The following is a 19,625-nucleotide window of genomic DNA, read 5'->3' on the forward strand; positions in this document are numbered from 1 at the left end:
ATGCGGTAGTTATTTAAAATGAGATTTTATAAAAAATGGTGAAAAAATAAATGGGAAAGGTTTTCTTCAATAAACAGAATTCAACTATCTTACTTGAATTATTAGTCTACAAAATCCAGAATAAATAAAACTTCTCCTTAATATCTGTAAATGTATCTTGAAAGACATTATTCTATGCTGTGCCATGCCCTATTTAGAAGCACTGTAATCAGTATGCTTTAATGTTTCTACTTAGAAAAGACTGCAATTGTGCACAAGATAAAAATAGAAGCAATTAAAGATGTCTTCAATTTCAGGTCTGTTTTCAAAGTATCTTCTGTAAAATTAACTGAAATCACCAAACAGACAACACAAATGTTGAAAAATTATTGATTCTCAGTATCTCAGTGTTAAAGGAGTATTTTGTCAAAGAATCCCCACAAAGTACACATCCTTACTTTTTCCACTTTGCAGTCAACTCTTGTATCAAATTACTGGACCATATATTGCACCTTATTTAACTTAAATCGGTGGCTTTCTTTTCTTTATCAGGAAAATAATTCTGATAGAAGTACAAAGCTATGTTTACATTACAAAATCCACTAGCATTTACTGAGAAATTAGTAGTTCTGAAGACATCTGGTAATAAAGAACTTTTGATTTTACTTGTTAATCCAGATTCAGTTTACTGACAGAAAGCACTTATTTCTTCCTTTTTCAGTCATTGAAAGACAAATTACATTGACAGATCTGTCTGTTTATCTAAGGAACAGAAAAATACACCATTGAGATCTGAATCTCAAATGGTCAGTTTTCTTAGCAGAGAACTTGACCCCAAAAGAACACAACTGGCTATTTTGTCAAGACAAAGTGTATCATGTTTACTCTATAGTATCTGCTCTGTTGAGAGAGCGTGGTTGTTTGTCAATGACAGTGAAGGATTTTTTAAAATATCTAAATTATGCCTGCCCTAAAAAGAATGATGTTTGCCAAGTTATTGTTAGCAAGTGAGGAAAAAATCAATTTCCCCTTCCCAATACATGATTAAAAACAAAAGAATACAAGAGAAAACACTGAATGTAAGTGCACACACCTTTTCTAAAGATTTGTAATTGCATTTCTGTCCTAAAATGAGTATATTTTTTATCAAATTATTTATCAAGAGCTGTATTCGACGCAAAGTAGTTTCAGGAAGACATAAGAGAACTGTCAGCAGAATATATGGAGAATCAAATGTAGAAGTGCCATTAAGAACTCTACAGAGATCCATTTTTATAACTATTACAGCCATTCAAAATCTCTCTTAATGAATGCAGAAGATAAAGATATGCCAAAATTTTATATATATTAGATTTTCTTTACATAAAATTACTATAAAACTCTAGACCTTCCTCCTAGTTAAGAAATCTTAAATTTTAAATTATTAAATTTTGGTCATAATGTAGTTTTCCAGTGGTACCTTGATATAGTAAAGTTCACATTAGGAAATCATAGAAAATACCCACCTTTGATTCAGGAGCATCCCTCTCCTGTAAGATCTCATTTTGCAAGCCATCTTTTTTTATTTCTCCAGATGGGAAATAAGCTGTCAACTGCAGGAAATGTTTCTAGATTTTTGTCTCTTTACCATGACATATTCGTCTTCTCTTCCCATTTTGAAAAACTGTTCCAGACTGTAGTGTCACCTAGAGGTATTTTTATCTATATGCAAAGCATTTCCTTTGAGTTCAGATTGGGGAATTGCTCTAAATGAAGGAGGGGGAGTTTTAGATTTTTATACAGTGTAATTCTCAGCAAGGCTGCAAACCAAGATCCTCATAATTACAGTAAGAAGTCTTAATAGTTTTACTCCTCTGGTTTAGTGAAGCTTTTCTTACAACTAAAGTGGCCCCAATCACAGTGACACAAAACCTGTAATTAATTCAAATTAATTGTTGCACTGCCAGCTGAGTCTGTGCTCTTTGCGATACCATGAAGTAAGTCAGTCATCATGTGTTTAAAATGAAAACTTCAAAGAATTGCTGCTCTTGCCACTGGGTTGATGGTGCAGCTGTCAATATGAATCTGGCAGATACCATGCAATAGAACAATTGCATCCACGTGCCAAAAGACCTCTTGACCTCTGGTTACATATACATGAGAGAAAAAACGACAGATAAGATTCATTACCTCAGTAAATAGAAAATGTTTCTAGATTAAAAAGAAAATAATAATAGTTTTTCTCTTCTAAAGAACCTGCATTGTTTGTGTTCTGCATAGGAGAAGAGAGAGAACTGATTTAAGAAGCCTCAATGAGAAGCATTTAATGAATAATTAAAATGAAAAAGATCTTTGAGGACTATAACCTCCTGTTTCGAAATCCAAGGGGAAAGTTGTTACTCTGACTTTTTCACCCTTGTAAATTTTTTTCTTGTCAATTTTGGACAACCAAGATCCTAACTGAAATAAGACATTAACAGTAGATACTTTACTATTGTCTATTCAGTGGAAAGGAACAATAGAGTGAAAACACCCATTTTAAAACTCTGTGTAGTTTCCATTACCTGTCCTGTTTCCCATTTCTTCAGTCCAGCGTGTTCAGATGAAGTGTTACATTTATCACAACCCCAGAAAAGTCCAGCAAGAAGGACTGAGAATGTTGAAGCTATATTGAAGTATTTACCACTGTTTAAAAAGTCATGATGAACTAATATATTTAAAAAATGTATTTTAGTCAATAGCTATAGCTCTGACATCAGCATTTCGTTAGGTTTTATGCAGGAAAATGTCTCATTAAGAAATTAAATTTGGGGTATGGCAAAACTAGAATTGCCAACACATTCTTCAGTATTCAGTATTCAAATTTCAGCGCACACAATTAAATAATTAACTAATCTCAGTGCAAAAGAGTAAAGTGACACATTGTAGAGTAAAATGCTTTAGAATATGAAATACTTTTTTGCATGATGCCAGCAAGATTGTGAAAAGTAAACATAATTTAGATAATTTCTAAGTATCACAAAATATAAAGCTCCTATTATTTTTTTCATCCTTGACTTTTTCCATTTTCTTCCAGCTGGGTAAATTGAGCTGTTTGATTCGCATATTTTTTCTGTATCTAATTTTCTTTTTACAAGTTTATTCATACTACACTGTTTCCCCCATTCTGTGAGGCTGACATTTTAGGCCCCCTTAGGAAAGAGGCTGGGGAGGTGTCAATAGCATTTTCTGGTCTCTGCTGGGAGGTCTCTCACACACACACCCCAGACAGGCCGTCCCAGAGCTGAAGCTGGAGCAGGAGAGGGAGGAGTCACTGACTCCAGCACAGGGAGTGACACCCGGACAGACCATGGAGACACTGAGCCTCTCTGCTGAGGTCATCTCTCTGATAAGGACAAAATGCAAGTTCCCTGAGCTGGAAATATACTTACAAATGTAAATTCTGGTATTGTGTATACCTGTATACAATTTTTTTCTTTTATTTATCATAGAGAAACATTCACGCTTCAAAGAGAATAAGACTCAAAATCAAGCCATGCCTCAAAACTTCTGATATCATGCTCAGTATTTTAGTACAGCTGAAGATTTAAAAAAAAAATTGAATTATAATAAAATGTAATAATAATATGTAATAATAATAATAATAATAATAATAATAATACTACAGCGCTTAAGTACACTGTTGTAGGAGATGACCTGTACTAAATTAAAAGACATCTAGGTATAATTTTGCTAGAAAAAACAAAGTGCTTTTCATTCTTCGCTGGTTTTGATTTCTTCAAACACCAAAGCACTGAAAAATATATTGACATCTGAAAAATTCATGACATCATTTCTTGCAGTATGGAATCAGAAGTGTGAAACCTAAACAAGAAGATTCTATATCACATTTTTTTTTTGTGTAGCTTTTCTGTGGTCTCTGAAGATAAGCTATACAACCAGTAATAGTCAGGAAAGGACAGAAAATTCTTCATCCTTATATTTTTATTAAGGAGAGCTCTAAGTTAAATTTTCCATTCAATGCTAATGATAATAGCCACATTTTCAAAGAATGATTGAATAGTTACATTTTTACAGTTCACACACTAATTGTTACTGTAAAAAATAAAAAGTAAAGAAAGTGATTAACTGCACGAGAAAGATTAATATGTCTGGTTGTTTACCATATTACTGTAGATAGATTCAAAAAATGTGCAACTAAAGGTAGCTAAAAGCACACCTGCTTTTAATGTTTATGCATAATGAAATTTTATGCAAGTCAAAATTATATTTAGGTATAAATGTAATTGTCTAACACCACCTGCAGCCAAGCCCAATGCAGTCACTCACTCACTCCTGCACCAGCGGGATGGAGAAGAGAATTGGAAGGGTAAAAGTTAGAAAACTCATGGGTTGAGATAAAGACAGTTTAATTGGAAATGCAAAAGCCATTCACACAAGCAAAGCAAAACAAGGAATTAATTCACTGCTTCCCATGGGCAGGCAGGTGTTCAGCCATCTCTAGGAGAGCAGGGCCTCATCATACAGAACAGCTACTTCAGAAGACAAATGCCATGAGTCAAAGTGTCCCTCACTTTTCCTCCTTCCCTGCACTTGGTATACTGAGCATGATGTCCCATGCTCTGGAATGTCCCTTAGGTCAGTTTGTGTCACCTGTCCAGGCTGTGTCTCCTCCCAGCCTCCCATGCAGCCCCAACTCCCTCACCAGGCTGGCAGTGCAAAAAGCAGAAAAGGCCTTGGCTCTCTGTCAGCCCTGCTCAGCAATAACGAAAACATCTCTATATTAACAACTCTGTTTCCAGCATAAATCCCAAACAGTGTATTAAGTCCAAGAGAATATGAGTGCTAGCCACTCTGAAGACTAACTCTACACCATCTAAAATCAGCACAGTAAAATATGTATGATATTTTTGTGTACTCCATTCCCTTAAAAATGAGAAACAGAATCAACTTGTGTGAGAAGCTCTCAAGAGAAGGTAGAGATTTCTCATGTGCTAAGTGACTGAGGCTAGAAGACAGAATACAACAGCTATATATACTGGAGTCATTACTGCAGTAGCAATGGATCTGTAGAGCAAAAATGGTAGTGATGAAGGGCTCACAACCACACTGAATGAGACATGGAGGGCTTACTTCAAGCAAGCTCTATTTTGGTCCATGGACTAAAAGCCCATCAGCAGTTGGTGTCCATTAGCTGTACTCCAAGGCACACAGCTCCTGATTTAGTTTCCATATGTCTACCATAAGAAATGCAGGCACTGTAAACAAGGACAGAAGCAAAGAGCTACATGAGCATTCACTTGTGTTAAAAATAAAGGAAAAAATACTCTTTCTGCCAGATGGATCAGTAGAAAAAATTGCTATAATCAAGGCTTGTTTAACTTGTTAGTTCTTTCCATCTTCTGGATAGCATCTCTGTGGGTCAAGAATATGTACTATGGTAAAATTACCTCATGTTTGAGGACACCTCTGGACATGATAAAGGGAGAATCAATCAAAGAATATATTGCCAAGTACAAGGGATTTTCTAATTTTATGAGATGTGGGTCAGCTACGAGATAATCCATATTTGTTTTCATTCATACAGCAAAAGAAAAAAAAAAGCTAGAAAGGGTAACCATGAAAAAGTCATTTCCAGCCTTACATGGTTTAGGTGTTTGTCTAAATTTTGGAAAAAAATACTCTGAACAATTTCTATAAAATATACTGAAAAATATCTATAGTATTTTATAGATATTTTTCTTTGGTTAGACAGAAATTGTAACTTTTGTTGTCAACAATAAAGAAATTTTGTACTGATTTTATATCCAAACAGGTTGTAATATTGTTTGTTCCTAGAGATACTGTAGCAGCTAACAATTATTTTTTCATAAAAAAACAATTAAAATGCATAATACTCATATTTATAAGAGTTTTATCTTTCAATATTTTCATTTGAAGCCTAATATGAATATTGCTCTTAGTTTTTCCAATGGAAGTAGCTAAGATTTTAATTTAATTATTGCTACAAGTGCACGTGAAATGAAGTTACTTAGTGACTAATTAAAGGTAAGGAAAGAAGATTGAAAAAAAATAATTGTGATTCATTTGTGGGTAATTTAAAGGCAGAGTACTGTTAACATTATTAGTGATAATTGACCTATATATTCCAGGATAGCTATTTAGTTGGATTTTCCCCCCTCCTCTCCTCTCATTTCAATAACAGGTGCATATGTCCCCTTGGTTACACTGGCACATTTTGTGAACTTGATATAGACAACTGCGTTGGAAACCAGTGCTCTCAATATGGATTCTGCCAGGACCACTTGCATAATTACAGCTGTTACTGTGTGCCTGGATATGAAGGACCCTTCTGTGAAGTTGAAGTTAATGAATGCTCAAGTTCACCTTGCAAAAATGGAGCTACTTGTATGGATTTAAGTGGCCGCTTTTCTTGTCATTGTACTGCTGGGTTCACAGGTAAGTTTTGTTCTTTTGAAGTGCCTTGTATTATAGATGTGTTTGTCCCCCTCTATGTAAGCAATGCTTATGTGACTGTTTAATTACAATTATAAATAAATATGCACACATTTGTGATTGTATGTTTGACTGGAGCTTTAACTTAATTAGCATTGAAATTCATATTTTGTCCCTCCTAACAGTTCCCCAGCTGACCTTCCCTCCATTAAATGCACAATTCTGAGTATTAGCTTTGATTCTGTTGGGAAAAAAGTCAATGAAGTTCCAAAATACAATTTTAATTGCATTGTTTTAATTTCACATTTATGCAGTCTTACATGTTATGGCTTCAGTCATACACAGGCTGAAAAGAACAAATGTTTTGGTACAGAACAGGAAAATGTGAGCTTGAGGAGGAATGAGATCAGCAGTAACATCTCTTTGCATGTATAGAATATAATCAGCTATATTTGACTGAGTTGTTCAGACTCCCCTTCTATAAACTGGAGGGAGATAGGGCATCTGTCTGTCCTAGCCATCTTTTCTAGGAAGAGGTGGGCTGTAGATTTCTGCATTGAATTAGATAAATCCTACATAACCTGATGCTATGATTTCTTTTTGTACTAATTTCTGTATGAAATTAGAGAGATGAGAGGTGAGCTGTGTGTATTGTCTGCCTTGACATTAACAAAGCTTTCTGTGTGACCTTCTACAAGATCCTCATGAAAAAGCTGATGAAGTATAGGCTGGATGAGTAGAGAGAGAGGTGAGCTGAAAACTGGAGGAGTGGCCAAGCCCAGAGGAAATGTTTATTATGGAGTCAACCTTTCCAGAAGTAACCAGGGGTGTCTTCCAGGAGTCAGTGGACAATCCACTCCTTTTAAACTTGTTTGAGGAAAGGCTGAGGCAGCTGAAACTCTTCAGAATGAAGAAGAAAGGATCAGAGAGGGATCATATCAATGTATACAAATACCTGAAGGGAGGATGCACAGAAGATGGAGCCAGGCTCTTTTCAGTAGAGCTCAGTGACAGAACCAGAGGCAATGGGCACAAAGGGAAACGCAGATGCTTCTAGCATTATTCCTGAACATCAGGAAATACTTTATTTCTGTGAGGGTGACTGAGCACTGCCACAGATTGATCATGGGGGTTATAGAATCTCCATTCTTGGAGATATTCACAAGCCATCTGTACATGGTTCCATGAAACTGGCTCAGGGTGTTTGAGCTTGAACAGGGGGATTGGACAAAATGACCTTCAGAGGTCACTTCCAATCTCAACCATTCTGTAACTGTTACTGATTATATAAATTATATAAATATGTATTGCTGGAAAGCACTTTAAAAGAATCTTTATTTTATCATGCAACAGGATATTATATAATGGCATTTCCGTAGAAGCAAATTTAAAGAGAAAAGAAATGTCACAATATTACCCATTGGGTGTAAGTCATTACCACATGTACTGAATATATTTTCTGATTTTTCAGAGTATAAGCCACAAACAATTAATAAAAGGCTGTTTAAACTCATAAAAGTGTTATCACCGCCCTGGCAATTACATTTTCATAATCTCTGAGGGTTTATGATCCTGCGATGTTTTCCCGTACAAAACAGATTTTAAGTTCAGTCATAACTCCATGTTATGAATCAGTGATTTCTATTTCTGTATACAACTAAAAACCCCACATTTATTCTTATCTTGTTTTTGTGTGTTTGTTATTTCTCTGTAATTTTGCTTTCAAACAAATCCAGATGTACTCCGTTTTTCTTCATAAATAGTAAATTCATTTTCAGGTGAAATAGCAAAGTACCCTCCTCTGCCTGTAAGAGAACATCACACATGTCAAACTTGGAAGCTTGCCATATGATTTTAAAACTAAATTAATAACCTTTCAATATTTTTTTAACTTTTGGTCATGTGGTGACCCTCTATATTGCCATCTTCTGGTTCAGTCCTTCTAATGTAGCATAATGCTTCAGAGAAACTCCCAGTTCACATTTAGATTAATTCCTAGTCTGTCCTTTCTCCCATATCTTTGTGTTAACTATATCTTGATACATCAATATTGAGCATCAAATGATTCCGGCTTTCATGATTACTAGTATGCCTAAATAAATAGCACTCTGTTTATTTCTGGTTTAAAGGAAGCCCTTCTTGGAATTATTTGGAAAAAATCCCATATTTATCTAAACATGTCCTACATTAAAACTCTTCTGTTTAGATGCCCATAAAAATGTGAAGGCAGTAACTCTAAACAGATAGGCAATGTTGCCTCAACGGTTTCTCTCAAGGGTTTGCATCTATATAGTATTGATTGAAGAGTTAAGATTTGTGAAATCTCTTTTTTCTGACAGACCCAAATACAGTCTGTCATTGCTTCACTTGTGTGTAATTAATAAATAACAGTATTAAAGCTCATTATTAATGTAGGCCTCACAGTGACTTTTTGAGTTTGACATTCATATATTCTACATGTCATGCTCTTCATCATTCTTCTTTCTGCCCATGAAGAGAAAAATGGCATGTGGGCTTTCTGAAATCATTCCATGACTTTAAATTTCTGGGGTTTCTTTTTACTTTTTTCTTCCACAAATACACAGGAGAAGTCCATGTGATATCTGCAGTCTGAGGAAATATTTAGTGTTTGTATTTTCTGTACATTATTAATTGATTTTGCATTCGTTGGATGTTTTTAAATAGTTTCCCCCTTCTGTAATAGGTGGATGGTATATCCTCCATGCTGTCAAGTAAAACAAATCTTGAAGGAAAGTACTTGATGTTATGTGAAAGCCAATCCTTTTTGACACAAGTAAGTTTAAGGCTTAATCCCTCATACAAATCAAGTCTAGAACAGGAGATAGACACCCTAACACATTATGAAGATTGAACCTGTTTACAGGGAGCAGCAAGATCAAGGCTGCTCCATGAGAGGAATCACAAACTAGAATCCAAGTTTAACCTTAGTGCAATGCTGCCATCACTAAGCAAAGCACAATTCTGCAGCATCTACAAAGAGAAGTCAGAACCAATGTCTGGTAACAGGGTCCCTGACAAGCCCCAGACAGTGCAAGCAATGGATCAAATCCAAGATAAAGCTAGGAAAGCAAGTTAGAAGCATTAGGAGACAGAACCAGAGACAAATCTGTAATATACATACAAGGAATCCATCCAAAAATAAAAAAATAAAAAAAACCTTTCAAGATCACTCTTGAGACAGGGAGGAAAGCAGGACTGGAAATTTAAACATCTACAGAATAGTTTCGGGCAGATCAAAGTACCCACAGGTGAACTCATTGACAATGGGGAGGGTCTGTAGGAAGCACCTCGGTGGGTCTGCTGCAGACAGTTTGGGTATGTTAGTGCTCTCAGGGCTCTGATAGCTGCTCTATAGGAATTGCCTGAAGCAGGGTCATCTGCAAAGCATGAAATCATTCATTTTGCTGACAAAGACAGGCAATCAGGTTAATTTTTTTCTCACATCCGTTCTGCATTTGAAACACATGCTTCCATTTCCATTCATACAGGTCCTATCTTGATAGGACTAGACCATCCCAGAAGCACAGGTCATGTCTGTTCCCACACTTCCACCACATTCAAGGCTGGGCTGGGTTTCCAGCTCAGGGCATTGGGTAGTACAACTTTTTCAGGGGCTCTGGCTGGCTTTTTCTTCTGTGGAAGATTCATTATTGCTGGTACATTGTGCCAGAGCAGACTGTCAAATGTACAATGTAATCCCATGGACAAAGATGAGCTGGGCTCAGGGCAGTTTACATTTGAAGAGTCACAGACTTTCTCTGAGTTAAAACTCTTTCATGGAAGCTAAGAGGATGGAGTGGTTTGATACATCATATAAATTTTCAATCTGTAATAGGCATTCACAGAAAGGATTACTCTGTATGAGGTAAATAAAAGTTAGATTTGCTTTGGATTTTTAACTACTACAGTATTTTAACTACTGCAATATTTTACCCAAAGTAAATTTAAAAATTAGCAAATGTGTAGAACAACAAAGTTGAGAAAAAGAAATGTCTGACAAGTTCAGTAAAGCCTCACCTGGACCGTCTGTCTGTCTTTTTCATAACTGCATTTACTGCAAAGTCAGCAGAAGCATTACTCAGCTTGATGCATCTCTTATCTAACAGAATAGCTTATATTGCTTATCAAGCAATAAAATTTCACAATTCATTATCAGGTACATGACTGAAATGCTTTGCAATTATACACATTTTATAAAATGGTGGACAGTAAGGCAGGGGTATTGTGAAAACAGTCCTCAAATGCATTATTAGTATTTTGGCTACTTCTTAAATTTTATAAAACTCTCATGTTTTGCTTTTTTTTTTTTTTTTAATAGTACTTCATTAAGATTACATTAAGGAGAATGTTAAATCATTTGCTTTTCATCTGATCTTGGAATAGAAAGATTAATTTTGTGTCTTTAATATCTCAAGTAAGGAGTTTTACTTAAAAAAATATTCTTACACATCCTTTCCTTCACTGTGGTCATTCTGTGTGCCTTTACATTGTCAAACTTTATATTTCATTTTGCCTATAAAACAAAAGTTAGTATAAACAGTATTTAAAAGAAACTTCACATTTTGACCTTTTTGCATGTGTTTTGAGATTCAGACAGAAATGTTATAGTGTGGGTGGCACTCAATAAGAGATACTTTAAATATACGGCGTATTACCTAAAGAAAAGAAGCTTTCAAATTATTTCAGTTCTATTCTAATTTCTGAATGAATTTCAGATGTTTATTCTAATCTCTGAATATTATATTTGAGAAGAGTTTGAAATTGAACCTATTTTGATATCAAAAAACCCCACCATTTTGTGGATATTCTATAAACTCTAACAATAGTTTGATAAGTTCAGATGAAGTGCAAAGTTCATTTCTTTAAGTTAAGCAGAAAAAAGACATCTAAATTTTGAAAAGTTCAAACTTTCAATCGAGTGATCTAACGGAATTGCACTTCTGAATATAAGGAAGATTCGATGAGAGTTCATCCATTAGACTTATGAAACTTAATTTTTTTTGTTGTCTTTCATCTGTAGTTATATTTACCTGAGAACTTCAGAGTCCCTCCATTTGCTAAAATAGCATGATTGCTTTAAAGAGAGTAAGTGATATTAGTAACACTGAGCATGATGAAATATCTTTGCTAATTTTTTAGTATTCACCATCTCAGCTCCTTATGTTCTTCTCAACACCTTTGTGCTCCTGCAGAATAATGTCTTATGTATCATTGATGTGCCAGTAGAAACTGTTGCTGTTAAAGATCAGGCAATGCAATTTGCAAGTGACAGATTTTCCTGTAATTATCTGTTATATATTTGAGAACACTGTAATTTTAAACCGCATAAAATATTCTATAACATTAATAGAAATATAGTTGGCTCACGGTAATTTTTAACATTCTCTTTGTACTTCAGATTGGTGATATGATGCCTTTAAAATGTATAGGATATCAGACCTAAAGCTATGATTTATTAAATAGCTAATTAAATATTATGTTTTACTTGTAATTATGTTTGGAATATGTTGTATTAATTTTAACCTTAAAAGCATAAACTAAAAAAAATTTATATTAACATACTTTGATGCTGAAAGTAATTTGTAGCCAATTAACAATTTTTATCTGACTTTCAAAGAAGGTTCTCATCATACATTTCAAATGCATAGTTCAGAGGAGCTGCATACTGAAAACAAAAAAGGCTTTTCTGTATCTGTCCAGCTTTTTTCATGTCTCAAATACGCAGAAAATATGGCCTCACAGTAGCTTCACAGATTCTTTGATTCTTTCTGAAATATGTTTAAATACTGCCCACATATTACCTTTGTACTCTGAGAAGATGAATTCCTAAATTCCCCCTTGCATGTTATCTTAGATGACATCAGTATATCATGATGCTCTCATTCTATTATTTCCCTTGAAACTGCATTTGCTTTAACCTTTAACAATTCAAGGGAGGTGAAAGAATCTGTTTCAAGGAGTTTTTTCTAGTACATGCTTCAGCTTGTCCATCGCTTGTGGCCAGACAATTTACTTCTGCAGGAAACTCTGTTTGTGTTATTTGTGCTATTCTCCACCTGCCTATCCAGAGGAACAGATGCCAATGCATTTTTATTTATCTCCCTCAAAAGAGATAAATAATCCCACCATAATCAGGGACCTGAACTGGAAAGAAAAAGGAATGCAAAATACCAGAATTAGATCAGCAAGGTTGCATATAGTGCCATTACCATATCAGCACTTCAAAGAAAATTATTTAAAAAATTAAAGAACTTAGAAATTAATTTATATGTTGGCCAGTCCTTGCTGCAATGCTCACTGGTGCCATGACATATGTTAGAGAGCGTTCAGCAGCTGCTCTTAGCAGAAAGCTTTTTAGTTTACTGAGCTACCAGAACTCTCCCTGGACTATGCTTTTTCTCCCCCTTTTCATACGTATATCTTCAAATCTTACGGAAAATGCAGAGCATATTTAGAGGCAGAAAAAAAAAAAACAGTAGGAGCCCTTCTATCACAAGTTTATGTGTGGAAGAGAATCTTGGTGCTTCATTTCTCCGAAGAAGACCATTTATATCTAGTAGATACAGATTATGACAGCCAAGAGTCCTGGTTCATATGATTCTATGAGAGGGCATGCAGGTGTGCTGCAGAGAAGAGACCAAATTATTTTCACCATGGAAAGAATTCAGAGGAATACCAGCACTTGGTTTCTTTTTGTCTTATTCTGTAAAATACACAGAAAGCCCAGCATGCTTTCCATACTGCTGACTTGTTATAATCACTGAACATTATTCATGTCCATATTCCTATGGCTGGGTGTAGTGGATAAACGCTGGCTGGACACCAGGCACTCACCAAATCCTCTCTATCACTCCCCTCTGCAACTGGACAGGGGAGGGAAGATGTAACAAAGGGTTAATGGGTTGAGACAAGGAGACATCGCTCACCAAATGCCATCACAGGCAAAACAGACTAGAATTAGAGCTATTGATTTAATTTATTGCTAATAAAATCAGAGCAGGATAATGAGAAGTAAAATAAGATCTTTAAAAACACCTTCCCCCACCCATCCCTGCTTCTCAGCTCTACCTGCTGCCTGCCAACAGCACAGGGAGACAGAGAATGGGGGTTATGTTCAGTTCATCATCTGTGGTTTCTCCCACTGCTCAGGAAGAGGAGTCCTTTCCCTGCTCCATCATGGGATCCTTCCAACAGGAAATAGTTCTCCATTATTTTTTCCAACATGAGTCCATTGCATGGGAAATAGGTTCCACAAACTACTTCAGCATGGGTCATTCTTCCCTGGTGTGCATTCCTTCAAGGACAAGCTTCTCCAGCGTGGTCCCCCACATGGTGACAAGTCATACCAGGAGCCCTGCTCCTCCTCTGTCTAAGGGGCTACAGGTCCTGCCAGGAGCCTGTTCCAGCATGGACCTCCCACAGGTTTGGAGCTTCCTTTCAGGCACCACCTGCTCTGGCAGGGATCTCTTCCATGGGCTGCAGGGGCACAGCTGCCTCACCATGGGCTGCCCCACAGGCTGCAGGGGAATCTCAGCTCTCGTGCCCAGAGCACCTCATGCCCCTCCTGCGCTCACCCTGGTGTCTGCAGAGCTGTCTCCCTCACATATGCTCACTCAGCTGTTCTCTGGCTGCAGTTTCACCTGTGCAAGAACTTTTTTTCCTTCTTCTTAAATGTCTTATCATAGAGCTGTTACCACCATCTCTGATTGGCCCAGCCAGCCTTAGCCAGCAGCATGTCCATCTTGGATGTGGTTGGTATTGGCTTTCTTGGACATGGCGGAAGCTTCTGGCACCTTCTCACAGAAGCCACCCCTGTGCTCCTCCTTCTAGCAAAATCTGACCACACAAACCCAATACACTGGAAATAGCTTTTCCTGTTACACATCTGCATCCCTTTTGTAGATTACAAATATGCATTTCACTATACTTCCTAGATTTGCACTTAGTTATTTAATCTCCTTTTATCTGCATTTTGCCTCATTAAATGTTCTTTAGTGATTTGATCTTACTCTTCCTTTGTCCAATATTACAGTACTGACCACTTGTTGTAGAACATAGGCTGAACTCATCTATGACACATAGATGTCTGTAAATTAGTGTTGGCCTGACTTGCATAGTCAATGATACTTCACAATTCTGTTTCAAAGGTGTCAGAAAGCAAAATGAAAGAAAATTATTGGCAAGACTGGACAAAAATTGCTTGAATGCTGTAGATTTGTATACTGGGGGAAAAAAAGCATCAGGATTATGTATAACCTCAGTAAGAAAGCTTTCTATTTTCCTGATTGTAATGCTTCCAACTTTGCCTGTCAAAATGGATTGCCCTGTAACCAATGAAGCAGAAAAGTTTATGACACACAGTGAGCCCATCAGTAGTCCTGTGTACATGGTGTATCATGGCCAGCAGGGTCGCCATGTAGACTGTGACAATCCCATAGACTTTTTTCATTGCAAATGTATCTCTATGATTTCAACATGTCAGCATATTTGTCCTTTTTTATTTTTAATTCAAATTTTCAGGAGAAACATGTTCTGTTCGCATCAATGAGTGTCAAGACAGACCCTGTTGGAATGGAGGAACCTGTGAAGAGGACATAAGTGGCTTCAAATGCAATTGCCCCTTTGGTAAGCATTTATACTTTTTATATTATTCCTATGTTGGCACAATATGACATAGTACTTGCTACTCAAGTGCTATAAAATCTTGTATAATGCAAACATTCTGCTTGCATTTTGAAATGTACAGAGCTAGTTTTTTAGACTAATAAAAAGATTTTTTTTTCTAATTTGTCAGAAGAAAATCTTATAAATTATAGATTACTTAGATAAAAAAGTACTTGCAGTACTGGAACATATTGGGAAAGAAATATGACAGAACTGAAGATTTTAAATAATTTTGTGTATATATGTATAGACACCTTACAGCAATACATTCTTTCATAAAACATAGGGTTTAGGAAGCAAAATGTTGAAATTTAGCAAACCTAAAACCCCTAATCTTTCAAATCTCATTCCACTGGCCAAATTACCAATTCCCAAAGGAACTGAACATTGCTCTGAAGTTTGCATGACCTCAATCTGGTTGCCTGATCTTTGTGGTATCTCAAATGTCCTGAAGTATCCAAGGTATTGTATAAGGCTGGAAGACATGCTAGACGACATAAGGGACATCCAAGATGCATCAGGCCGAGTAGCAAATGAACTAAGAACAACACAAAAAGACCAATCAAAGTTAGGGAGAAAGATATATGATACTAAAAGTTTTGCTTTGCTAATTTTATATATATATTGTTTAATTTGAGATCTTACATGTTATTTTGTGTTGACTAAGAAAACGTAGAAAAGGGTGGGTTAGAAACTCCTAACCTTAGAAACTGATTTGACCAAAGGAGCCTGGGGTACTGATTTTGAAACTTGTAAGTTCATTCTTAATATGGATGATAAATTACTGATGAATTCAAATATGGTTTTTGTTTTTACATGTGCATTTATAAGCTCATTGTTACTATGGAAAATAAGGTAAAGAAAACAATTTTTATACGGTTATGGACTAAGAAGTACGTATGATATCGTGGTGTTTTGAAGATAAACTTATGGCGATCAGTAAAGCCTGGAAATGTCAGAGTACTGAAACACAGGTCTCCAATGAACCCTCTCAAACTGAACAACTTTTTAAAAAAGAACTTTAATGTATTCCATAATGTAAGATCCTTAAATGCCTTGAGGTCAGTATCTGCTGAGTTGGGAATGGAAGACAATACTGACTTATATCTTCAAAGATAAAGTGATGCTTTCAAATTTGTTGCTTCACTGAGACAAATATAAGCCTGCCAGATGTTTCACTGAATAAAGGCTGTAGCAAAACATTAACACAAACATTATTTCCTTTGTTCTCCTGACATGGAAATTATCACCTTCAATGCATCACTTTGCTATTGTGTTTGACTCTTGTTGGTGTTCGCCAAAACTTTTATCCATGGGAATTTTACACAGAAGCATGCTGCACCTCTTTCTTTGCACAGATCTAAAAGGAGAACGCTTTCATACAGCAGAATGCATGTCAGCGACAGGAAACAAAATTGTTGCAGCATTGTATTAGTAATTGTCCATGTCTCTTTCTTTAAAGAAAAGCTAGTCACTTTGTAAAGGTTTCCTTACCCAATTAATTTTTGTAATAATTCCCAATGTGTGTGAGATCTGGAAAATGAGTTTCATTCTTATGACTCTAAAAAATGCTGTATATAGCAGGGGCCCTTCATCATCATCAGGCAAATGATCAAAAAAACCTCATAGTGAACCAGGGGTCATCTGTAGAAGTGATCAGTTATTTCTGAAAAGAGTTAGGACTTGCTGTAATTTGCAGCTACATTATTAATATGATAGCAAACAATTGGAGAAGGGAAAAATTGTGTGCTGATGTGAATACTTAACAATGAGCTAAAAAGAGGAGAATTTTCATCTAAATGTGATACACATTCTATTTGTGCCCTTGGCCAAATTAATTAATATCCCTGTTCATATTCTCTAGGTGAAAGTGCAGATAAACAAATGTAACCATTTCAAATACATTGCTGTGATTAAATAATGTCTGTAAATTGCCTGAAATCACAAGAAGCTATGTTACTGGATACTTTTCCTGCTAGCTCAGTTCTAACAAGAGGGTCACTTCAAAAGATAACACAGCTGACTTGAGTTAATCTTTAAGTGAAAAAAGACAATTTTTCCCCCATACTCTCATTGACAGCCAGTGTGCTACTGGATTTCTGGAAAAAATAAGTTTTGCTTCTCAGAGGAACTGTAGTTGTTGGCTTTTTAGCAACGAAATAATAATGAGTAAAAAAAGAATAAAAATATTTAATACATCACATGTATTCAATAGCAATAGACAAGGGAACAGAAAGAATTTGGATGCTCCCTAATGATTAAGTTCTTTTAAATGAAAAAACTTGTATCTATAACTGTCTGACTAGACCAATAACATTTTTAGTCATTAGGTATGTATCTGCTGTCTTTGCACTTTTCTGCTTCGCCTCTGTTGTCTGAAACAGTATCTGCACCATTTTTTAAATGCGTAATGATATCTTCTCAAATTTGACCTTTCAATATCAAATATGTTACAAACAATGAACATAAAAAATCTTTCCTCTGTCTTCAGCGGAGGTTCTGTTTCTAATTTCTTTTAGATTATTATTTTATGAGTAATAGTAACTCTGTTTTACTAGATACATCTTAAAATAAATTAGTTGGGCAAGAAATATGTCAACATTTTTGCCATGTCGAAAGTGAGCCACACTGTTTTTTACCTTTTATTAAAAATTCAGGGGTAACCACAGTTAGAAGTTACATACATTAAAAGGGTAACCACAATTAGAAGTTACATATATTAAAAGGGAAATCACAGTTAGGAGTTGTATACATTAAAATTCTTTGAATATTATTTTCTTCAAATTATGGCATAACAATATCAGTATTTATTTGAATATAAAAAAGCATAAGTCATCTTAAAGTACAATTTAGAAGGAAAGGATTAATTTCTTTTTAGTTTTTCTTTCATAAACATTAATGCTAAGCTAAGACAGATGTGGGGCTTTGCATTAGCAATGGTTGAAGACAGTTTGACTAATGATCTTGACATGGTTTCATAATGAAGAGATGCTGTATAATAGTAAACACAGAGTAAACATATACGTTTTGAAAGGAAATAGAGATTTTTTTTATCTTTTATCTATAGAATTTCCATGCAAAGTGAATGTAAGACTAGCACTTTTTATTATAAAGATACATATTTTTCCAAAAGCTTATCTGTTTGCCCATGGTATACATACCTGGCCCAGTGAGAACATGGATGACGTTCTCACATCATACACATGATACATGAAAAATGTAAGGCTGAATTCTTCACCATACTGTGTGCTGTAGATAATTGGTTGTATCTGAAGAAAGTAAGCAGATTAGCCTGACTAATAAACAAGGTTCATTAACTCAACAAGAATGTTATGGTAATACTTAGGCTGCTTCTGATAATAAGTAGGATTTTCAGATCCTGCGTCTTTATAAAGCAGTGATTAAGAAATGCACAGCAACTAACATATTGCCATTGAGGGGAGTCAAGGAAATTAAATTGTCAGAGAAGATTCATAATCTGATAAAACTGCTTTTGATTGACACTTGTGGTCCTCCAGTTTTATTTTATTTAAACAGCTAAAAGTGGGAAAAGCATGCAGAATGTGCAAATTGGCCTGTGCTATCTTAAGACAATAATCAATCAAACGTATTTATGTCTGTATTAACTTTCCAAGAGAGGTTTTCTTCTAGAGTTACCCAGATCTACTCCAAATGCTTCTGTAGCTTACACAGTCCATTAAAATGACCCGAAATTTGCAATTTTTTAGTTTGTTTTCAAACTTACACATAGAGTTCATTCATCCTTGAGAAGCACAATTGTTTTTCCTTGTCAATAAATCAGAACTTTATATGTTTAACAACTCTAAAACATGCATTTAATAGTATCTCATTTTATGAAAATATATCTTATGCTTTATTAATTACTTTCAAGTAGTTCAATTTCTTCATATGTGGTCAATTTTAATACTCAAAGTGTTATTTTTATATGACAAATCCCCTTTCAGCAGCTTTAAAAATAATCCATTAAAATTCTCTGTAATACAGCTGAGACCTTTCTTAGAAATTATTCCAGTAGTCCATCCTGCTGTTGATAAGATATTGTCACTAAATAGGATGAAATGAGGTCATTTAATCATACAAATCATTAATTCACATAAATGTATCTCAGCTTTGCTGAAAACCTGAATTAACTAGAGTCAAATTTTAAAAGCAGATAACTAGATAAAGTAATTTCCTTGTAAGAAATTTGGGTTAATGTTGAGGTTTTTGGGGTTTTTTTGGGGGGGAGGTTTCCTTGTTGTTTTTGTTTGGTCAGGTTTTTTTTTTTCTTTTGGTTTAGTTTTTCTCATTTCCCTGTACAATATTCTAATTTTATTAACACAACATAGGAAGTCCATGCATCAAAAGGTATAGGTTTTTTTTAAGAATGGACTCTTCAAGGTCTACTTTTGCAGATTTTTGTGACTGAACATGATCTTTATTTGTGCATCTCAAGATAAGAGGGAGTAATATACAGATAGATCAAATAGAATCAGACAATATCTTTAGAAATTGCATGAAATCAT

The 19,625-nt window shown here is 35.3% G+C and overlaps 1 protein-coding gene across 1 annotated transcript in view; it reads left to right on the forward strand.

The window, feature by feature from the left end:
* The window catches only part of EYS (eyes shut homolog), a 700,592-nt gene that overhangs the window by 87,917 nt on the left and 593,050 nt on the right, over positions 1 to 19,625 (forward strand). The window contains exons 10-11 of the mRNA XM_063152992.1: positions 6,164 to 6,417; positions 14,956 to 15,060. Coding sequence (XP_063009062.1) covers positions 6,164 to 6,417; positions 14,956 to 15,060 — 359 coding nt within the window. The remainder of the gene's footprint in view (positions 1 to 6,163; positions 6,418 to 14,955; positions 15,061 to 19,625) is intronic.

The sequence above is a fragment of the Melospiza melodia genome, chromosome 3, assembly GCF_035770615.1.
Source record: "Melospiza melodia melodia isolate bMelMel2 chromosome 3, bMelMel2.pri, whole genome shotgun sequence".
Taxonomy (NCBI): Eukaryota; Metazoa; Chordata; class Aves; order Passeriformes; family Passerellidae; genus Melospiza; species Melospiza melodia.